General features: G+C 56.4%; 7 protein-coding genes across 7 annotated transcripts; 4 read left to right on the top strand and 3 right to left on the bottom strand.

Moving 5' to 3' along the window:
- Nucleotides 1-1,105: 1,105 nt before the first annotated feature.
- FA10DRAFT_261426 (hypothetical protein) lies at nucleotides 1,106-2,700 on the top strand (the record flags this gene model as incomplete). Its single annotated transcript, XM_025520070.1, has 4 exons — nucleotides 1,106-1,630; nucleotides 1,699-1,740; nucleotides 2,029-2,608; nucleotides 2,669-2,700. The coding sequence occupies 4 exons, from the start codon at nucleotides 1,106-1,108 to the stop codon at nucleotides 2,698-2,700; spliced, it is 1,179 nt and encodes a 392-aa protein (XP_025376850.1).
- Nucleotides 2,701-3,097: 397 nt separating this feature from the next.
- FA10DRAFT_295466 (hypothetical protein) lies at nucleotides 3,098-5,473 on the top strand (the record flags this gene model as incomplete). Its single annotated transcript, XM_025524470.1, has 3 exons — nucleotides 3,098-3,785; nucleotides 4,338-5,105; nucleotides 5,317-5,473. Exons 1-3 carry the CDS (start codon nucleotides 3,508-3,510, stop codon nucleotides 5,471-5,473), a joined length of 1,203 nt encoding a protein of 400 aa, XP_025376849.1. The 5' UTR covers nucleotides 3,098-3,507.
- Nucleotides 5,474-6,284: 811 nt separating this feature from the next.
- On the top strand, nucleotides 6,285-7,922 carry FA10DRAFT_295464 (hypothetical protein; the record flags this gene model as incomplete). The annotated part of the gene is made up of 3 exons (XM_025524469.1): nucleotides 6,285-6,723; nucleotides 7,096-7,223; nucleotides 7,362-7,922. The coding sequence occupies 3 exons, from the start codon at nucleotides 6,285-6,287 to the stop codon at nucleotides 7,920-7,922; spliced, it is 1,128 nt and encodes a 375-aa protein (XP_025376848.1).
- Nucleotides 7,923-11,615: 3,693 nt separating this feature from the next.
- On the top strand, nucleotides 11,616-13,118 carry FA10DRAFT_268178 (hypothetical protein). Its single transcript, XM_025522221.1, has one exon. It carries the CDS (start codon nucleotides 11,756-11,758, stop codon nucleotides 12,836-12,838), a length of 1,083 nt encoding a protein of 360 aa, XP_025376847.1. The 5' UTR covers nucleotides 11,616-11,755; the 3' UTR covers nucleotides 12,839-13,118.
- FA10DRAFT_280610 (acyl-CoA N-acyltransferase) lies at nucleotides 13,051-14,083 on the bottom strand. Its single transcript, XM_025523631.1, has 2 exons — nucleotides 13,438-14,083; nucleotides 13,051-13,374 (listed from the first exon to the last, which is right to left on the bottom strand). Exons 1-2 carry the CDS (start codon nucleotides 14,026-14,028, stop codon nucleotides 13,111-13,113), a joined length of 855 nt encoding a protein of 284 aa, XP_025376846.1. The 5' UTR covers nucleotides 14,029-14,083; the 3' UTR covers nucleotides 13,051-13,110.
- Nucleotides 14,084-14,174: 91 nt separating this feature from the next.
- FA10DRAFT_268177 (putative flavo protein-ubiquinone oxidoreductase) lies at nucleotides 14,175-16,363 on the bottom strand (the record flags this gene model as incomplete). Its single annotated transcript, XM_025522220.1, has 1 exon — nucleotides 14,175-16,363. A coding segment is annotated over exon 1 (1,886 nt), but the record flags the coding sequence as incomplete, so codon positions are not given.
- A 144-nt stretch (nucleotides 16,364-16,507) lies between these two features.
- FA10DRAFT_268176 (hypothetical protein) lies at nucleotides 16,508-19,833 on the bottom strand. The gene has a single exon (XM_025522219.1). The coding sequence runs from the start codon at nucleotides 19,372-19,374 to the stop codon at nucleotides 16,606-16,608; it is 2,769 nt and encodes a 922-aa protein (XP_025376844.1). The 5' UTR covers nucleotides 19,375-19,833; the 3' UTR covers nucleotides 16,508-16,605.
- Nucleotides 19,834-20,075: the final 242 nt, after the last annotated feature.

The raw sequence follows: 20,075 nt of genomic DNA, 5'->3' as shown, positions 1-20,075 counted from the left end.
TTGTCAGTCCAGCCTTTACCTGTATGGCACCATTCTGTACTTTGCAAGCCGTACTTAGCTGCTTCACGTTCTTTCTTTGTATATGCCTTTCAAGAGTGCACGACGAAGCGCTCATGAATCACCTATTGCCTCTAACTCTTCATTTCCATTCATGCGACACAATTCGGACGAGCTGAGCCCGGCAAGCTCGTCTTGCTCCGATTGATGCGCTCAGAACTTCTACGGAGATACAGGGTCTGAATTCTCTTCTAAGACGCCTCTCGTGGCTCGGAAACCGGTGAGAACAAAGAGAAAAAGGGGAACAAGAGGGTCCGCAGATTAGTTTATGACCATGTCGAACAAGACGAAGGTATCCCGAAGGTATCTAGAGTCACCGAGAGCACAATTGCAAACAAGTGTTCAAAGCTCAGAAGCGTGGCGAGACCAGTCCTGTGGGGCGCAGAAACCTTTTGGCCACAGACCTTTTCCCTATAGTGTTGCAACAAGTCGGAAGTCTGGATGCTCGGCATGCCCGCAGTCGTCAACAGGTTTGATGAAGTACGTCGGTCATGCTAACAATTTCCACCGGAGCGGTCGAGCATCAGCAAAGACCCCGACCGGAGACGATAAAGCTCGCCCAGACTGCCTCTGAGTGCATAAGCGAGTTCGACACCGCGTGCTGTGACGACAGCGAAGCTGTCGACGCTCCCGATCGATCAGACGGGTGCTAGGACCACCAAACGCTTCGACAATAGAAAATGCACCGTGGAGTGTCAACGGTGTGTGCGGGCGAAGCCGTCCAAAATTCCATCTAATTTGCCTCGATTAATCCTATCGTGCGCCAGGCTGCTACCCACATACGCAGCAAGGCATCGGTTGTATCAGCCAAAACAAGCATATGTGCGCCGGGCGCGAGAATTGAGTAGATCCGGTAATCCTGCTTCAGAGCACCGCTTCGCACAGCGGAGTGTAAAAATAAAATAAAAAACAAAGCCTCAGCCCCACCCTCTCCTCTAGGCGCCCCGGCGCCACCTTTGAGAGCTGGAATAAAAGGGAGAGCCCTCATTGACCCTTCTTTGCCACTCTCCACTCTACAACCCTGCAGGAGAAGCGACGCAGACCGACGATGAAATTTGCCATTCTCGCCACGACGTTGCTGGTGCTGCTGCTTACATCAACGTGCGGTGCATCAGCTCAAGACAGCCACGAGGACGATGAAGGCTGCCGCCAAGTGCTCGTCAAGCGATCTCTGATTGAGAGTTCGTCAGAAAACTCGCCACCGATGTCACCTCGTCTTGGCTTTGACTTTGAAAGAGGAAAACCAGAATACTATGTCATGCGCATCAGAGAAGAGCTAGAGCGTGAGAAGCGAAAGCAGTCGGCTGTCGGGCCATCCCGTCGCAGATGGTCAACGACCAGAAATGCCGTCCGCCCGCTCAAAGGACCAATTGGAGAGAATATTGCGTTGTCTGACGACACCATCGATCAGACGGACGATGAAGAGACGTACAATGTGGAGACAGAATCCGACTCTTCGAGCACCAGGAGGCGTGAAAGCGCTTGGGGGCACAACAATGTGCCCAGGACAATGACAAGAAGGAGCAAGCACTTGAAAGGTTCGAAAATTGACTCCAGCGAGCCCAGCGAAGAAGTAAGGAAGCGCTTCAAGATAGTCCCGAGTGTATACAAGAGCATGTCCACTACTTCGTCGTCTTCTAGAACGCCTTCTGCGTATCCCACTCCATCTCCTTCGTGGGAAAGGTCAGCCCATACCTTGTTCTCTTGGCATGATCCGGTGAGACATAGCGACAAGAAGGGCAAGGCCGTCAACCCATGGGAACAGCGGAGGAGCTCTTCGATGAGGTCTTCTTCCGCAACATACTCTGACCCGAATGCTGTCCCCTCTGCTTATTGGGGAACCTCAGCCCCGACACACCATCGGGCCTCTTCCAGCCCTTCAATGTCCTACGCCGATTCAACGGGTGATTGGAAGCTACAGCAGGATCTGCAAAGAGACGCGGGAAGAGTCGGAGTAACGACAAGATGCAGAGAATTTCATTCCGAGACCATCTCGCTGCGGAAAAGCCCCTTTTCATGGAAGAAATGGAGCTGACGCCAGAGCAGTTCTCACTTCTGTCGCATGCACGAACACGGCAAGACTTCGATAAATTGGCTTCTAAGATTCAATCTCCCTTCAAGCTCACCAAGGACCAAGTAAAAAAGCTCGAGACTGAGGGAAAGTTCGATAACCAATTCAAGTATGAGGTCCGGAATTTTCGGAAGAGAAACTCTACGAGGGCCAAGAGAAGGAAGATTACAAGGCAAAGAATGCAGACGCAAGGTTCTTTTGACGCTCCTGAATCTTACAAGGGCCTGGAAGGGGAGGAGTACAAGAGACTTCGCGCCGTTCTGACGACATTGTTGGGCAATCTCAAAGCGATAGAGGCAGGCAAAGAAAGTTTAGATCTCGTCGATGGACAAGATTTGCGACTGGTCGACCAATGGACGCAGGAGGACCTGGATTGGTGGAAAAAATATCTCGAATTCAGGAAAACGTTCCATCGCATACCGAAGACCGAGCAACTTTTGCAGGAGATTGAAATTTTCTTCACGCAAGGGAAGGGCAGAGGTAAGAGGCCTCCCAACGAGACAAACAAGGGAAAGAAAATACACTTTAGACCCGTCAAAGCCTACGAAGAGGCTGGCCGCAAAGCAACGTGATAGTCAGTTCCAGCCTTTACCCTGTATGGCGCCATTCTGTACATTGCAAGCCGTAGTTAGCTGATGCTTTCACGATCTTTCTTTTCTTTTTTTGTACATCTTTCAAAAGTACACGATGAAGCGCTCATGATCCATCTGTTGCCTGTCACTCTTCATCTCCACCTATGCGACACGATTTAGACGAGCTGACCCCAGCAAGCTCATCTTAGTTGGAAGTCTGGATGCTCGGCATGCGCGCAGTCGTCAACAGACTTGAGGAAGTACGTCGGCCGAGGTAACCACCGGAGCGGTCGAGCATCAGCAAGACCTCGAACGGAGGCGATGAAGGTCGCCCAGACTGCCTCTGAGTGCATAAACGAGTCTGGCCCCCGCGTGCTGTGGCGAGCCGTCCAGGCTCCCGATCAATCAGACGGGCGCTCAGACCACCAAATGCCTCGACGGTAGTAAAATGCACCGTGGAGAGTCGACGGTGTGTGCGGGCGAAACCATCCGAACTTCCAGCTAATTTGCCTTGACCAGTCCTATTGTGCGCCAGGCCACTAGCGACATTCGCAGCGAGGCATCGATTGTATTGGCCAAAACAAGCGTACGTGCGCGGGGCACGAGAACTGAGTAGATTCGGTCAAGCTGCTTCGGAGCACCGCTTTGCACAGCAGAGAGTAATAAGAGGAGAAACTCAGCCCTTGTCCTCTCCTCCTGGTGCCCCCACACCACCTACGAGAGCTCAAATAAAGATAGGAGCCCTCGTTGACCCTTCTTTGCCACTCTTCATCACACAATCGTGCAAGAAAGAAACGCAGACTGACGATGAAATTTGCCCTTCTCGCCACGACGTTGCTGGCGTTGCTCCTAACATCAACGTGCATTGCATCAGCTCTGCAATCCAATCACGAGGGCGATGGAGGCTACAGCAACGTGCTCGTCAAGCGATTTTCGAGTGAAAGTTCGTCTGAAAATTCGCCACCGACGCCACCTCACCTTCGCCTTAGAAGAGGGAACCCAGATGCCCTTGTGCAGCGCTTCAGAGAAGAGCAAGAGCGTGAAAAGCGCAAGCAGGCGGCTGCCGGACCCTCCAGTAGCAAATGGTCAACAAGCAGAACATCTGTCCATCCGGCCAAAAAAGGACTGAATAGAGGTGACATCGCGTTGTCTGACGACTCCTTCGATCAGCCGAACGATGGGGAGACAGACGATGAAGAAACGGAATCTGACCCTTGGATTACCCGCGCGCGTGAGAGCGCTTTGGGACACAATGGTGTCTCGATGTCGGTACTGAGTGGGAGGAGACACGTAGGAATTGCAGCCAGTAGCTCCGGCGTGCCCAGTGGAACGAAGAGAGAGCCTTTCAAGAGAGTTCCGAGCGTACACGAGAGCACTTCCACGTCGTCGTCTTCTTCTACACCGCCTTCTGCGACTCATGCTATTATCTCTCCTTCGTGGGAAAGGCAAGCCCATGCTTTACTCGCTTCTCACGCTTCTGTCACACGTAGCGATACGAGACGTAAAGCTGTCAATTCACGGAAAAAGCGAACGAGCTCGTCGATGAGGTCTTCTTCCGTAAAGCATTCCGCCCTGGATGCTGCCCCCTCTGCTTATTGGGAAACAACAGCACACTCACACGCTCGGGCCTCTTCCAGCCCTTCAATGTCCGATGCCGTCGATGAGACCGCACTCGGTGTACGGAAGAAGCAGCGAAGGCAACAAAGATGCACGGAAATAGGTGCAAACGAGGTCGAGCTAAAGAAGGCAACGTTTCTAGACATTCTGAGAGCGAGAGAGCCGTTCTATCAGAAACCAAAAAATGAACTCACGGCAGAGGAGGAAACAGAATTGGCATCTGCATATACGTCACAAGCCCTTATTAACTTGGCTCCGAAGATTTTTAACAAGATCAGCCTTACGCCGTTCCAAAAAGATATGCTCAAGAGTGATGGGAGGTTCAAAGAGTATCAAGAATTGAGAAAGGCACGATTCCGTCAAACCAAGATCCAGACCGCCATGGACAGGGAGAAGAGAAGACGACGTTTTGAAAAGAGAGGGCTTTTCAATGCCCCTCTATCGTATCGAGCTCTAGAGCCGGAAGACCTCAAAGAATTGTGGCAGAGACTCAAAAAATTGGTGAAGAACATCGAGGCGATCAAAAAAGGCGACAACGGCAAAAAATGGCAACTTGTCAAACTATGGACGCAGGAGGACTCAGAGTGGTGGAAGGGATATATCGAGTTCAGGCAAAAGGCAGAGGCCGCTGTTCCTCGTATTGAGCGTCTAGTTGACGCGATCAATACCTTCTTTGCAGACGGAGAGGGCAAGAACAAGATGCCTGCGACACTTGAGAACGCGATGATTTCGGGGGGGTTCAGACCGCCTGAAGCCTATCAAGAAGCTCTTCTTGCCAGGCAAGAAGCGTTACACAGGACAGGACACGGCATGGTCGCCTGATAAGTCCGGGATATTTTTTTTGTATATGTTCGAAGAGCACACGACGAAGAAAATTGTGATCCATCCATAGCCTGCTACTCTTCATCACCGTTCACGCCACACAGTCTGAACGAGTTATGCCCAGCTGAGCTCCTCTTGCCACGATAATTGGGCTCAGAACTTCTACAAAGATTCTAGGTTTGACTTTGTCATGGACGCTTCTCACAGCTCGCATAACGGTGAGGAGGAAGAAAAGAAAGAGAAGAAGAAGGGCCGCAAATTGGCCTATGACCATATGGCGCAAGACGAGAGTGTCCCATTCAGAGTCGGCAAACATGTATCTGCGGGCAGGTAATGAAAGGCTCAGAAGCGTGGCGAGAAGTATTATTCACAATCGAGTCCGAAAAGGAGCACACCACAGAGGACCTTGAGTAGCTCAAACGCACACCAAACGCTCGAAAGGTGGTGACATGCTTTGAGTGGAGAGGAACATGATTTCTGGACACTTGGCGTGCGCGCAGTCGTTGAGTAGTTGTGAAAGTACGTTGGCCGAGCTAACAAGTCCCACTGGAGAGGGAGGTCGAGCGTCAGCGAAGACCTACACCGGGTACGATGTAGCTCGCCCAGGCTGCCCCTGAGGGCTAAGGTGTGTCTGGCCACTCCGTGCTGTGGCTACGGCGAAGCTGTCGACAACCCGAGATGATAAGAAGCAAAAGGAATAGTATTCAGATCCTCAGACGCCTCGACGGTAGGAAAATGCCTCGTGGAGCGTCGACGGTAGAAAACAATACCGTAGCACGTCCACGGCAGAAAACATACGGTGGGGCTGAAGGTGTCGGAAAACGTCAAATTTCCAGTTGAAGTTGCCTTAATCAATCCTATCGTGCACCAGGCCGCTACCCATTGCGCAGTAATCCATCACTTGTATCGGTCAAAATAAGTGCAAGTATGTGGGCCGAGAATCGAGTAAATCCGGTAAAGCTGCTTCAAAGCACCGCTTTGCACAGCAGAGGGTAAAAAATGAGGAAAAGCCCCAGCTCCGCCATCTCCTCTTCCCGTGCCCCGACACCACCTACGAGAGCTCAATTAAAAGAGAGAGCCCCCATTGACCCTCCTTTGCCTCCCTTCCCTACACAATCGTGCAAGAGAAGAGACAGAGACTGACGATGAAGCTTGCCCTTCTCGCCACGATATTGCTGGCGTCGCTGCTCACATCAGCGTGCGGTGCATCAGCTCTCGACAACCACGAGGACGATGGAGGCTACGGCAACATGCTGATCAAGCGATTTTCGAGTGAAAATTCGTCTGGAAATTCGCCACCGACGCCACCTCATCTTGGCCTTAGAAGAGGGAACCGAGATTCCCTTGTGCAGGGCTTCAGAGAAAAGCGTGAGCGTGAGAAGCGCAAGCAGGCGGCTGCCGTACCCTCCCGTCGCAAATGGTCGACGAGCAGAAAGCCTGTCCGGCTGGCAAGAGGATCTACTAGAGGGATCAAAACGCTGTCTGACGACTTCTTCGATCAGCCGGACGATGAGGAGATGGACGACGAGGAGACGGACGATGAAGAAACCCAGTCCGACTTTTGGAGTACCAAGAGACGTCAAGGTGCTTTGCGTAACGATAATGTCTCGATGTCGGTAATGACTGGGAGGAAACACTCGAAAACCGCAGAAGACAGCTCCAGCGAGCCCAGCGGAACAAAAAGAGAGCGTTTCAAGACACTTTCGAGCATTTACGAGAGCACGCATCCATTACCGCCTTCTTCTAGAACGCCTTCTCCGACGTATACTACTTCATCTCCTTCCTGGAGAAGGCCAGCCCATGCGTTGTTTGCTTCTCATGCTTCTGTCACACATAGTGATAAGAAAGGCAAAGCGGTCAACCCACGGGAACAGCGGAAGAGCTCTTCCATGAGGCCTTCTTCTGCAAAGCTTTCTGCCCCGAATGCTGCCCCCCCTGCTTACTGGGAAACACTAGCCCCCAAACGCATTCGGACTTCTTTCAGGCCTCCAATGTCCAATATCGTCGATGAGACCGCACTCGATGCACGGAAGCAGCAGCGAGGGCAGCAAAGAAGCAATAAAAGACGTCGTAAGGTGGGCGAGGTAAGGAAGGTAACATTTTATGACATCGTGAGAGCGAGAGAACCGTTCTACCAGACCCCAAAAGAACTTACGGCAGAAGAGAAAAAACTCTATTTATCTGCAAAGTCGTCACAAGACCTTATTGACTTGGCTCCGCAGATTCGTAACAAGATCAGCCTTACGCCGGCCCAAATTAAGATGCTCAAGAGCGATGCAAGGTTCGAAGAGTATCAAAAGCTGAGGAGGGCACGCTTTCATCGCGCCGAGGTCAAGACGGCCCAAGAAAGGGAGAAGAGAAGGCGACGATTTGAGGAGCGAAAGCTTTTTGATGCCCCCCTATCCTATCAAAATTTAGAGCCGAAAGACCTCGAAGCATTGCGTAAGAGACTCAAAAGACTGGTGAAGCACATCGAGGCGATCAAAAGTGGCGATGCTGGAAAAGGAAAATCGCAACTTATCGAGCTATGGACGCAGGAAGATTTGGAGTGGTGGAATGGATATATCAAATTCAGGCAGGAAGCAGAGGCTCCTCTTCCTGGCTTTGAGCGTCTTGTTCACGCGATCGATACCTTTTTTGCAAACGGAAAGGGCAAGAAAAAGATGCCTGCAGCTCTGGAAAACGCGGTGTCGGGGGGATTTAGACCGCCCGAAGCTTATCAAGAGGCTCTTGTTGCCAGGAGAAAAGCACTACGCAATACAGTACAGGCCATGGTCGCCTGATAGGTCCGCGATACTGTTTGCATATGTTCATAGCACACGACGAGGAAAATTGTGATGCATCCGTTGCCTTATCTCCAATCACGCGCCACAGTCCGAACAAGCTAAGCCCAGCAGGATTCCTCTTGCTCTGATAGTCGGGATCAGAACTTCTACTGGGAATCCGCGTCGGAGTCCATTTAGGACGCTTCTCAAGGCTGGAATACCGGTGAGGAGAAAGAGAAGAAAGAGAAGAAGAATGGCTGCAAATTGGCCTATGACTAGATGGCGCAAGACAAAAAGTGACAAAAAACTCCCACTTAGAGTCAGCAAAAACACAATTGCGGGTAGGCGATCAAAGCTCAGGAAAGTGGCGAGAAGAAATCGAATCAGGAAAAGGAGCGCCCCAGAGGACCTTGCGGAGCTCCTCAATTGTACTGTACAGTTTATCGAGAGCTTGAAAGATGATGACATATCTTGGTGGGAGAGGAAGTTGATTTTCTGGGCGCTTGGCGTGTGCGCAGTCATTGACTTACGATTGAGGAAACACCATACGGCGGCCGAGCTGACAAATTACATCGGAGAGGTCGAGCGTCAGCGAAGACCTCGACCGAGGACAAGGTAGCTGGCCTGGGCTGCCCTTGAGTACTTAGATGACTCTGGCCCTCGCCTGATGCGGCTTCGAGGAAGCTGTCAAAGCTCCGATCGATCGAATGATAAGAAGCCAAAGGATAGCATTCAGACCATCAGACGCCTCGATGGTAAAAAATGCACCGTGGAGCGTCGAACGAAGAAAACATACCCTGGCACGTCCACGGCAGAAACGTTACGATGGGGCTGAAGCCGTCGGAAAAGTCGAACTTCTAATTGAATTTGCCTGATCAGTCCTATCGTGCGCAGGCCACTACCCACATGCGCAGTAAGTCATCGCTTGTTTCTTCCAAAACAAGTACGGGTATGTGGGCCGGGCGCGAGAACTGAGTAGATCCGGTAATGCTGCTTCAAAGCACCGCTTTGCACAGCAAAGAGTAAAAAATGAGGAAAAGCTCCAGCTGCGCCCTCTCCTCTTCCCGTGCCCCGACACCACCTACGAGAGCTGAATTAAAGGAGAGAGCCTCCATTGACCCTCCTTTGCCACCCTTCACTACACGACTCTGCCAAAGAAGATACGCAGACCGATGATGAATCTTGCCCTACTCGCCACAACGTTGCTGGCGCTGCTGCTCACATCAACGTGTATTGCATCAGCTCCGCAGTACAATCAAGAGGACGTTGAAGGATACAGCAACATGCTCTCCAAGCGGTATCTAAAGGGAAATTCACCACCCCCGCCCCCTCCTGTGGGCCTCGGACGAGGAAAACCAGGCGCTTTGAAGCAGCGCATGAAGGAAGAAAAGGAGCGTCAGAGACGTGAGCAGTCTACTGCCGGACCATCCCGTCTTTCATTTGAGCAATCTCGGATTCCCCGGTCAACAGGCAGAAAGGCTGTTCGCCCAGCCAACAGACAGGCTGAAGAGATGATCGCGTCGTCTGACGACTCCGTCGACCAATTGGACGATGAAGAGATGTTCGCGATGTCTGACAACCCCATCGACGAGTCGGACGATGAAGAGATGATGGCGATCTCTAGCGACCCCATCGACCAGCTGGACGATGAAGAGACTGACGATGAAGAGACTGACGATGAAGAGACAGAATCCGACTCTTGGCGTACCAAAGAGCATGAAAGTGCCTGGCGGTATAAGGACGTCCCGATGACGGTAATGGGAAAAGGGAAACACTTAGGAGACGTCGCAGGAAGTAAGTCCAGCAGACCCAGCGAAGAGAAAAGGAAGCGTTTCAAGACTATTCCAAACGTATACAAGAGCACGTCCACGACACCATCGCCGTCAAATTCGCCTTCGGGGACGCACATTGTTTCTTCTCCTTCGTGGGAGATCTCGGGCCATGCTCAGATCCCATCCCACCCCTTTCTGACCCATAACGATAGGGAGCACAACTCGCTCGGCCCATGGACACAGCGGACGGGCGTTTCGACGAGGTCTTCTTCCAGAGCACTTCATGCCGCGCACGCTAACACCGCTGCTTCTTGGGAAAGGCCAATCCACACTCGGGTCTCTTCCCGTTCCAGCACCGACGACGAGCGCCCAATCGCTGATTGGATGCAACAGCGAGATCTGCAAAGAGGCAAGAGAATCAGCACGAGTCAAAGCAAGACAAAGAAGTTCACAATTCGAGACTATTTGTTTGCGAGTGAGCCCTTTTACCAGGGGTCAGGGCAGCTAACGCCAGAGCAGTTCTCACTTCTGGTATCTGCGAAATCACAGCAAGACTTCCAAAATCTGCGTCGTCAGATACGAAATCCCTTCAAGCTCACCCAGGACCAAAGAAAAGCGCTCAAAGAAGCGAGAAAGGACCATAAATTCAAAAGAACATTACACAATATCCAGTCGAAGAATAAAGAAAGGGCCAAGAAGAGAGAGAAGAAGATGCAAGAATTGAAGGAGAAAGGGGTACTTGATGCTCCTAGATCTTATCTAGATACTACACCGGTCAAGTTCAGGACGTTGCGTTTTGCACTGGCAAAATTGGCGAAGGACATCGATGCAATCGAGACGGGCCAAGAGTGTCCAGATCCGGTCAATAAACGTAAGTTGCGACTGGTCGATCAATGGACGCAAGAGGACCTGGATTGGTGGAAAGGGTACATCGAATTCAAGAGGGCATTTTCTGCCGTACCTCAGATCGAGAAAGTTATTAAGAAGATCGAACGTTTCTTCACGGAGGGAAAAGGCAGAGACAGGAAGCCTCCGAACCAGACGAAGAAGAGGGGATGGACACACTTTAGACCGCCCTTAGCTTACGAAGAGGCTTTACTCGCTAAGAAAAAAGCGTTAGAGAATACGACAGCCCATTTGGTTGCCTGAGGCTTTCGCGATGTTGTTTGTATATGTTCCAGAGCACGCGATAAAGCACTTATGATCAATCCGTTGCCTGCCCTCCTACCGTACATCTCCACTCACGCGACACGGTCCGAACGAGCTAAGCCCAGCAGGGGCTCCTCTTGCTCCGACAATTGGGCTCAGAACTTCTACAGAAATTCCGGGTTTGAGATTGGGCGGATGTCGGGCAAAAGCGCGCACCCCGTAGAATTGGTGAGGTAGCCGCTATCTCTCCAGCACATCTAGTGTACAGTACGTGTATGAACCGACAATGGAGCAGTGACTAAGAGAGAAATTGCGGGGTAAGATGCTGCGCTAATGCATGCACGCGAGCCTGCTCGCTCTTCAATTAAAATGAGAAATTCAAAAATAGAAGTACTGTGCAGTAAGAACGGCCTTGCCAGGTACGTACACGTCTGATATTCACGGCGACACTACTATTTGAAGGTTTGGTATTCTGGCGGCAGCAGCAGCAAGCTTAGCTCAGGATTGAGTTCAAAGTCGGAGGAAAGACGGGGAGATTTGGCTCAGAAGGCTGGTCTGAAAGAAGCGGTATGGGTGCCCTGCCGCCGCAAGAGAGGAGCAGGAGATAAAAAAAAAGGAAAGAGGCCAGGCTTTTTTGAATGGCGCACGGTGCACTCTTAGTTCTGACTTTAATTTGACTTGACGGGCAAGCACTCTCTCATCTGGTGCCTTTCTGCCCTCGCCTTTCCCTTACCGCCGCGGCACTCCACCCCTTCCTTTTTTTTTCAAGCAATTCCTTTCCTTTTTTTTATGGCTTCGGCAGCTGTGAACCGCGCCGCTCAGCCTGGGATGTCCTGTGCGCTAGATAGACGAGCCTGGCAGAGTCGGCCAGCACTTTGCTCTCACTCACCATCCAATCGAGCCGGCCCCAGATCTCCCTTGACGCAGACGATGGCCTCACCCACGGCGATTCCCCATCCAGAGACATCTTCCCACCACTGCGCCTCGAGCACTCCCTCTGAAGTAAGCGGAGGTCCCGCCACACTCTCCTCCTCTTCGTCGTCTTTTTCTTCTTCTTCCTACTCTCGCTCCCCCACCAACACCTCGCCCCAGCCGCTGGTATCGCCGATCTACACGAGCGCAGGCCGGTCGGCATTCAGTCTCCCAGGGCCCAACTCGGCTGCAAAGAGCCCGACGACGACGTCGTGGTACAGCGCTGGATTCAGCTCCAACAGCCAGCGGATCCGCAGCCCCTCGGCGGCCTTTACCAGCGCCTCGTCCTTTCCCGCCTCGAGCCCCACCCAAGGTGGCCATCCACACTCGCACCTCTCGAGGAGCGTGAGCATGAGCAGCAGCGGCGGAGGCGAGCCCGCCATCGGTGGCGCCACGATGGATGGCGAGTCTGGCCGGGCCGGATCGAGGTCCTCGTCAATCTCCTCGTCGAGCTTCACCAACGAGCCGACGACGCCGCGCGCCGAGAGCTTCTCGGGTGGCGGCAGTGTGGGCATGAGGGGCGGCCACCAGAGCAGCCTGCCGCTGTCGAGCTACGACCAGATCAAGGCGCACCGCGCCAGCTGGGGCAACCAGCACCACGGCACCCAGGCCTGGAACACGTGGGCGTCGGCCAATAGTGGCAGGCGCAAGCTGTCCTCTGCCTTTACCGACGGCGAGCTGGCCTCTGCCGGTGGTGGCAGCGCAGTCATGGACGAGGGAGGAGGAGGAGGAGTGGTCGGTGGCGGTGGTGTGGGACGCCTGTTCAGAAAGTGGAGCGTGGGCAGCAGCAGCGCTGGACCGATGACGCCTCCCTCCTCGCAGGCCGAGATGCCCGCCTATGCGACGCACTCGAGGAGCCAGTCGATGGCCATCCCCACCTCTGCCCCTGCCACTGGATCGCCCGGCCTTGTCGAGGCTGAAGTCGCAGCAGCACCCCGCGGACGAGGCGCCTCGCTGTCCAACGGCTCCCAGCTTCCCCCCAAGCGCAGGCCGAGCCCCATGGGCGAGCGGCTCCTCATGGGCCACTTCAATGCCCACTGATTGATCGACCGATCGATCGATCAAACGACGATCTGACCGCATAATATCCTCGTGTGTAACAATACGGATAAGGCACAGCAAGGACCAGTCCACGACTCATGAGGCCCGGCGAGGCTCCTCACGAATGGCGATGATGATGATTACTACTTTTCAAGCGTATCGGACCGGCTCAGTTGTTCTCCCCCTTCTTTCTCTGTTTCCCTCCCTCTCTTCGTCCCGAAATGTATGATTATTATTCTCTGTCTGCGTATCTACAATGCCATGGTCTCCAGCTACATGATGTCGCCATTGGCCACCATCCTGTCGAGCACGCGCCTGTCTGGGCTGCCCTGCTCCCTCGTCACCCTCGCTGCTCCACCAGCAGCGCCAGCAGCGGCGTCGTGGCCCGAGAAGAGGGCCTCTGGCAGGGGCAGCACCAGGCGGAAGCTGTCGTTGCCGTTGAGGTAGAAGCGAAAGAGGCGCTTCTCGCGCTGGAAGCCGACGGACTCGTACAGGCGCAGGCTCGGGCCGTTGTTGACCTCGGTCTCGAGGAAGATCTGCCGAGGACATCAGCTGCTGCTCTCACACACATAGAAAGAGAGAGAGGGTTGTAAACTCACCTCGGTCAGGGGCATGTCGGAGGAGATGACCATGGTCGCAATCAGGCTCTTGAGCAATCGCCGCGCGAGCCCGCGCCGCCGGTACGTCTCGCGAATCGAGATCATACCAATGTAGCCCTTGCGCCGGCCCATCATCGCCGGCTCGAGCTTGCCAATAATGACGCCCACTGCTTCTTCCTTTTGCTGCCCTCCCTCCTGCTCCTGCTCCTTCTCGCGCTGCTGCTGCTGCTGCTTTCTTCTTTTCTCATTGTCGTCGCCATTCGTGCGAGCGTGCAGGGTGGGCGTCTCGTCCGTCGCCGCGGGAACGACGGCGAGGAGACACAGGTGCGGCCAGCGGTTGAGAAAGTAGCGGTACGTGTAGACGGTGTACGGCTCGCTGAGCTGCGCATCAATGAGGCCGCGCACGCGGTCCAGGTCTGACTCGCCCGCATACGGCCGGATCTGCACCCGCCTCTGCTCCTGCTCCTCGCTCTGCCCCTGCTCTTGGTCCTGCTCCTGCTCCTGCTCCTGCTCCTGCTTCTGCTCTCGACCCTCCTCTCGACTCTGTTCCTGATCCTGCTCCTGCTCCTGCTGCCGGGATGTCGCCGACATGCGGGGCGCGCGTCCCCACTGTCGACCAGAAAGCGACGACTCAGATGTCGACGTTCTGCTAATGGAGACGCGCGCACGTCTAAAAAAACCTTTTTATTTTCTGGCTCGCATCTTTTCTCTGGCCCGCGTCTTTCTTTCTCTGTGGAGACGGTGATTACAATATTGCGCATTCAACAGCCAGAAAAGAAACACAGTACATCATGTGATTGACGAACGAGAAAGAGAGAGAGCGTGTGTATAGAGAAAGCCTACGTGAGCGAGTACTTGGGCCCACCGCCGCCCTCGGGGACGCGCCACTCGATGCTGGCATCGGGCACCTTGATGCTGCACGTCTTGCAGTGGATGCAGTTCTGGCTATTAATCACAAATTTTTTCCCCAGCGCATCCTCTTTACCCCCTGCCTCTTCTGCGTCCTGGTACTCGTACACGGCCGCGGGGCAGGCGCGCGCGAGCAGGCCGTCAAAGTTGCCGACGTTGCGCTGCGTGTGGCCGACGTAGTCGCCCTGCTTGACGTGCAGGTGCACCGGCTGGTCCTCGGTGTGGTTGGTGCCCGTGCGGCTGACGCTGGTGAGAATGTCAAAGGAGAGCTTGCCGTCCGGCTTGGGGTACTCGATCTTTTCTGATTCAGAGGCTGGCTTGGTGAAATACCGGTCCTCTTTGGCGTGGTGGAAGGTCCAGGGCGTGCGGCCCTTGAGGATGAGACTGTCGAGGCCCGAGTAGGCGACGCCGCCCCAGAGGCCCAGGGGGTTGTGGAACGAGGGCCGGAGGTTGCGCACTTCCTTGAGCTCCTTGATGACCCACGTGTCGTCGAGCTTGGCCCGGTAGTCGGTCAGGTCGATGGGCTCCTCTGCGCTTGCTTCGCCGCGCTTCTGGAGCGCCTCGACGACGCATTCAGCGGCGACGAGGCCGCTCTTCATGGCATTGTGCGTGCCCTTGATCTTGGGCACGTTGAGGAAGCCAGCAGCACAGCCGAGCAGCGCACCGCCTGGGAAGTTGAGCTTGGGAATCGACTGGTAGCCGCCCTCGTTGAGCGCACGGGCACCGTAGGCCAGGCACTCGCCGCCCTCGAGCAGGTCGGCAAAGAAGGGGTGGTGCTTCATGCGCTGGAACTCGCGGAACGGCGACAGGTACGGGTTCTGGTAGTCAAGACCAACAACGAGGCCGATGGAGACCATGCCGTCCTCCATGTGGTAGCACCAGCTGCCACCGTACGTCTTGAAGTCGAGTGGCCAGCCAAGGGTGTGGGTGACGAGGCCTGGCTGGTGCTTCTCCTCTTTAACCTTCCACACCTCCTTGATGCCCAGGCCGTACGTCTGCGGGTCCGCACCCACGGCCTCGCGCAGGCCGAGCTCCTTGATGATCTTTTCCGACAGGCTCCCGTGGGCACCCTCGGCAAAGAGGGTGATGGGCGCGTGGAACTCCATGCCGGGCTCAAACGTGTCCTTGGGCGTGCCCTGCTTCGAGAGGCCAATCTCGTTTGTGACGACGCCCTTGATGCCCACTTTGTTACCCTGGCCATCCTCGTGCCAGACGACATTGGCGCCGGCAAAGCCCGGGTAGATTTCGACGCCGGCCTCCTCGGCCTGCTCGCCGAGCCAGGCGGTGAAGCGCGAGAGGCTGACAATGTAGTTGCCCTTGTTGCTCATCTGCGGCGGGTGGGGCATGGGGAAACTGCCGCGCTCCGTCAGAAAACGCATCTGGTCCTCGGTGGCGGCCTGGTTCAGGGGCGCACCACGCTCGCGCCAGTCGGGCAGGAGCTCGTCGAGCGCATTCGTCTGGATCACGGCGCCCGACAGAATGTGGTTGCCGACCTCGCCGGCCTTTTCGAGGACGACGACGCGCGTCTCCTCGGGGGCCAGCTGCTTGATTCGGATCGCGGCAGACAGGCCCGCGGGCCCGCCGCCGACAATGACGACGTCGGCCTCGTCGGTGGCGCGCTCGACCTGCGAGAGGTCAAAGTCTTCCGCCTCGGAGGCCTGTCGCAGCGGTGCGCTCGTGCTCAGCGCGCGCGCCTGCTGCTGCTGCTGCTGCTGCTGCTGTCGCCGCTTGCTGACTGATGATGCGGAAGAGGACAGCCGTGCAATTCGGAGGCTCCTGCTGCCGCTGCTGCTGCTGCTGCTGCCACTAGCGGCTCCTGTGGAGCAAGAGGCCATCAGCGAGACGCGAGGCCGGACAGCAGACCTCGAGCACGACGAGGCAGCCGCGGCAGCCGACGACGTCGCGACGAGTCGGGGCGCAATCATGTCGGTTGGCTCGTGTGTATGAAGAAGGGCAAAGGAGTGATTGTCCAGGAAGAAAGAAAGAGAGAGAAAGACAGCTCGACGATCGGAAGGGGGGGTGGATGACGAAGGCTCCGGCACCCGGTTCGATCCAGCGGCGGGCATCCAATCATAGCGCTCCCATTAGCTTTTTCTCCAGGCGGGCGCGACGGGTCTTTTTCCACGTGAAAAGCAAGCAATTAAGTAAAGATCTCCGCCCAGGGCGGGCAGGGCGGGCATCCCCATCATCATTGCACAGCGACAGAATTGGTCAGAGAGACAAAGAGTGCGAGATAGTAGTCATGACAGAACAATAACCCTAGCCAGTCTTTGGGAACCGATAGCGCACACGGTCTGCCGCAATCAGGTACAGTGGAATCTCATCGGCTCCTCCCTGGCCCTGGCCTTGGCCTTGGCCGGGGCTCTGGCCGCCCTGTTGCTGTGCGCCAATCTGCTGTCCCACCGACTGGGCCAGGCCGCCCTGCTGCATCGACGCGGGCAGTACCGTGTAGCCAAGTGGACCACAGTCGCACTCTGCGCACGTCAGGTACTTGACCTTGACCTCGAGCGGCGCTTCATCTGTCTCCAGTGCCTGTTGGTCCCGGTCTTGTTGTTGTTGTTGTTGTTGCTGCTGCTGTTGTTGTTGCTGCTGCTGCTGCTGCTGCTGTTGCTGTTGTTGCTGTTGCTGCTGTAGTTGTAGCTGCTGCTGTTGCTGTTGCTCCAATGCCTGCTGCTCTGCCCGTTCCTGCTTCTCGCGCCTCCGCTCAGAGGGGCCCCTGAACAGGCTCCCGCGCTTCTGCGGCTTCTTCCTCTCGGGCACCGACGCGCCGCCGTCCGACGACTCCTCGCCCGATGTCACCGCTCCCAGGCGCGGCGAAGTGACCCCTCCGCTGCCGTTCGACGTTGCCGATCGAGACACAGGCGGCGGCGGGGGCCTCCAGACGTCGTCCTTGGAGAAGCCGACGTTGTCAAAGGACATGGGCGTGACCACGGTCCAGAAGGGCCGCGCAGGCGTCGAGCCGTTGGGCGGTCTCGACGAGCCCAGTGCGCTCCTGATGCGGTCCAGCGACGACGGCGGGGGCGGCACGGGCGCAGAGGGAGGCGCAGGCGCATTGCTGTTGGCCCCACCCATCCGCAAGCTCGGGTTCGCCAGTGGGCCCATCTCGGCCAGCTCCCACTCGGCCGTCTTTGGCCGGAGAAGCAGGCAGGCGCACTCCTCGCGCGGGCAGTAGAGCTCGGCCAGGTTCGTGTTTGTCTCGCGGTCCACGAGCCGGGCCTCGAGGGCGAAAAAGGCGTCCTCGACCGACGTCTTGGCAGCCAGCGTCTGGCCCATGATCGTCGAGTAGGCCGTGCCTGGGTTCTTTGGACCGTCAGAGTTGGACGAGGTGCTGCGCTGCTGGCCTGATGTGCTCTGGCTGCGCAGCGCGGCGAGGATCTGTGAGGTGGTGATGCCTTCGGGCAGACCGAGCTTGTCCGTCGCGCTCATTGCGGCCTCGCCAGCAGGCTTGTTGTCGCCGGCCTTGTCCTGGTGCTGACTGGCGATATCGCTGCCTTTGTCCGAGAGGGGCGATGCGACCTGCTGTCCAGACGAGGGCAACATGGAAGCAGTGTCGATCGGACTGACAATCGCAGGCGCCAAGGCCGGCGTCGCTGTCGTCGTCGTAGATGCACTCTCGCGCTCCTGCTCCTGCTCCTCTTCCTCGGCCATCTCCTCTTCCTTCTTCTTCTTGGCCGCATTGTCCTCGTCGTCGGGAAAGATGGGCCGCCGAAGCTCAAACCACTCGCCGGTGCCATGGTTGACGTGGCTGACGCCGAGGAGGGTGAAGCCGGCCTTTTCGTAGAGGGGAATCAGCTCGTCGTGGGCGAGCAGGGCGACGCGTTCGTAGCCGCGGGCGACATAGCCCTGCTTGCGGTCGCCCTTGCCCTCCTCTGCGCGGCGGAGGCGGCGCATGTATTCCTCGACCATGCGCAGGGCCACACCGCGGCGCTGGTGCTCGGGTGCGACGCAGACGCTGTGAAGACAGACGAGCCAGGCGTGCTCGTCGTCGCTGTGGTGGCTCATCGCCCGCGCCGTGAGCGCCGACGAGGCCGTGGCGCAGCAGTAGCCGATGAGCTTCCTCGGCGAGGGCCCCGCCATGGTCAGGGGACCCGACACCTTGGGAGGGGCAATGGGGATGAATGCGCCCATGAACAGGTGCGGCGCATTCTTTTGCCGGTATCGCAGCTTGTCCAGGCTCGCAGCATCCTCCTGGGCAAAGCCCTGGCGCTCGAGCTTGTAGGCCGCCGACACTTCCTCGGGCCGGACGAGGTCAAAGTACATGCCCTGGGGCAGCCTCGTGCCCAGGCGGCCGCCCGACGAGGACCCCGTGTTGCTGCTCGAGCTCGGCCTCCGCGTCGTCGACGAGCCACCGAGGCTGGGAGACGACATCGGCGCCGACTTCTTGCCCCTCTTTGCCGTCGAGCTGTCCGAGTCGTTGCCGCCGCCGCTGGCCGACAGGACGGGGCTCGTGAGCGTCGACGGCGTCGAGCTCCGTTCGTCGGACGAGGGCTTGTTGAGTGGGAGCGACACGGTGCCGTCGCTGGAGCCAGCGCCGTCGCCACCCCCGACGGCTAGGCGGCTGATGCTGCTGCTTCGGCTGCTGCTGCTGCTGCTCAGGTATGGCTGGCCGCCCTTTGCATCTCCATCCAACGACGTCATGGCCGGTGCTCCACCGCGGCGGCTGCTCTTCGCCTCGCCTGCTCCTCCTCCTGCGCCCGTGCTCTTCTCTGACAAATTTCCACTTGACGACGACGACGGCCACCGCTCTCCGGACGACGACGACGAGGCCGAAAGCGACGTCAAGCCACTGGCTGCCTGTCCACTGCCGCCATTGCCACCGCTTGCTCCACTGCCGCCGTTGCCGTTGCCGTTGCCGTTGCCGCTGCCGTTGCCGCTGCCGTTGCCCGATGTCCCGTAGGTGGGGCTGTGGTTACCCGAGCCGGTGCCTCCGCCCGCGCCCGTGCGCGTCTTTGCCAACGACGGCGGCGGCTGGTTGCCTGCGCGCGAGAGCGACCGCGACGGTGGCGGAAAGAACGGCAACGGATTCATCGTTTTGGTGATCCTACTCTCTTGTCGCCTTCCCTTTTGCTTTTTGATTGATGAAGGACGGACGAGGAAGAGGCGAAAGGAGGATCAACTACTCAGGGCGAACAGAGAAAGAAGAAGAGAAAAATGGAGCGAAGAAACGGAATTGCGCGGCCAACTTTTTGTTATCTCGCCCGGATCCGCCAGAGTGTGAGAGAGAGGGTCTCGACAAGGTCTTGTACTGTGGCCCAGGTCCGTGCCTGCTGATAACGACGGAAATGATTCTGACAGCGTCGTTCACGGGAAGGAGGGGGCGAAGTCGTCGTTGGTGGCTTGGCTCGTATCTCGTCGCCCAGCTGTACTGTACGTATGTCTTGCCCGCTTGCGAGACTACTAGCTGCAGGCGGAGCTTTGCCTGCCCTGCCCTGTGTCCTGTCCTTAGGCTAGGTCCCACGGCTTGCCGGAGAGGGGGACTTATTTTTGGGTAGAGAAAAGAAAAACAAAAAGGCTAGGCTCAAAGGGGCGCCGCCCAGAAATAAATATATAGCTAATAATGACGTGCACTGACAGGCGGATTTGCAGCGTCAATTTTACTAATTGTTTCGGAATATATGGAGAAGTCTTGCGAAAGCCGCTCGGCAAGTCACGAGATTCACCGCCTCGCTCTTTTTTTTGGCTGTGGGCGTGGGTGCGTTGGCGTGGGGGCACTCGAGGCCAAGTGTGAG

This window comes from Acaromyces ingoldii (assembly GCF_003144295.1).
Source record: "Acaromyces ingoldii strain MCA 4198 unplaced genomic scaffold FA10scaffold_4, whole genome shotgun sequence".
Taxonomy (NCBI): Eukaryota; Fungi; Basidiomycota; class Exobasidiomycetes; order Exobasidiales; family Cryptobasidiaceae; genus Acaromyces; species Acaromyces ingoldii.
Note: the sequence above shows the minus strand (reverse complement) of the source record. Positions and strands in the feature narration are given on the sequence as shown.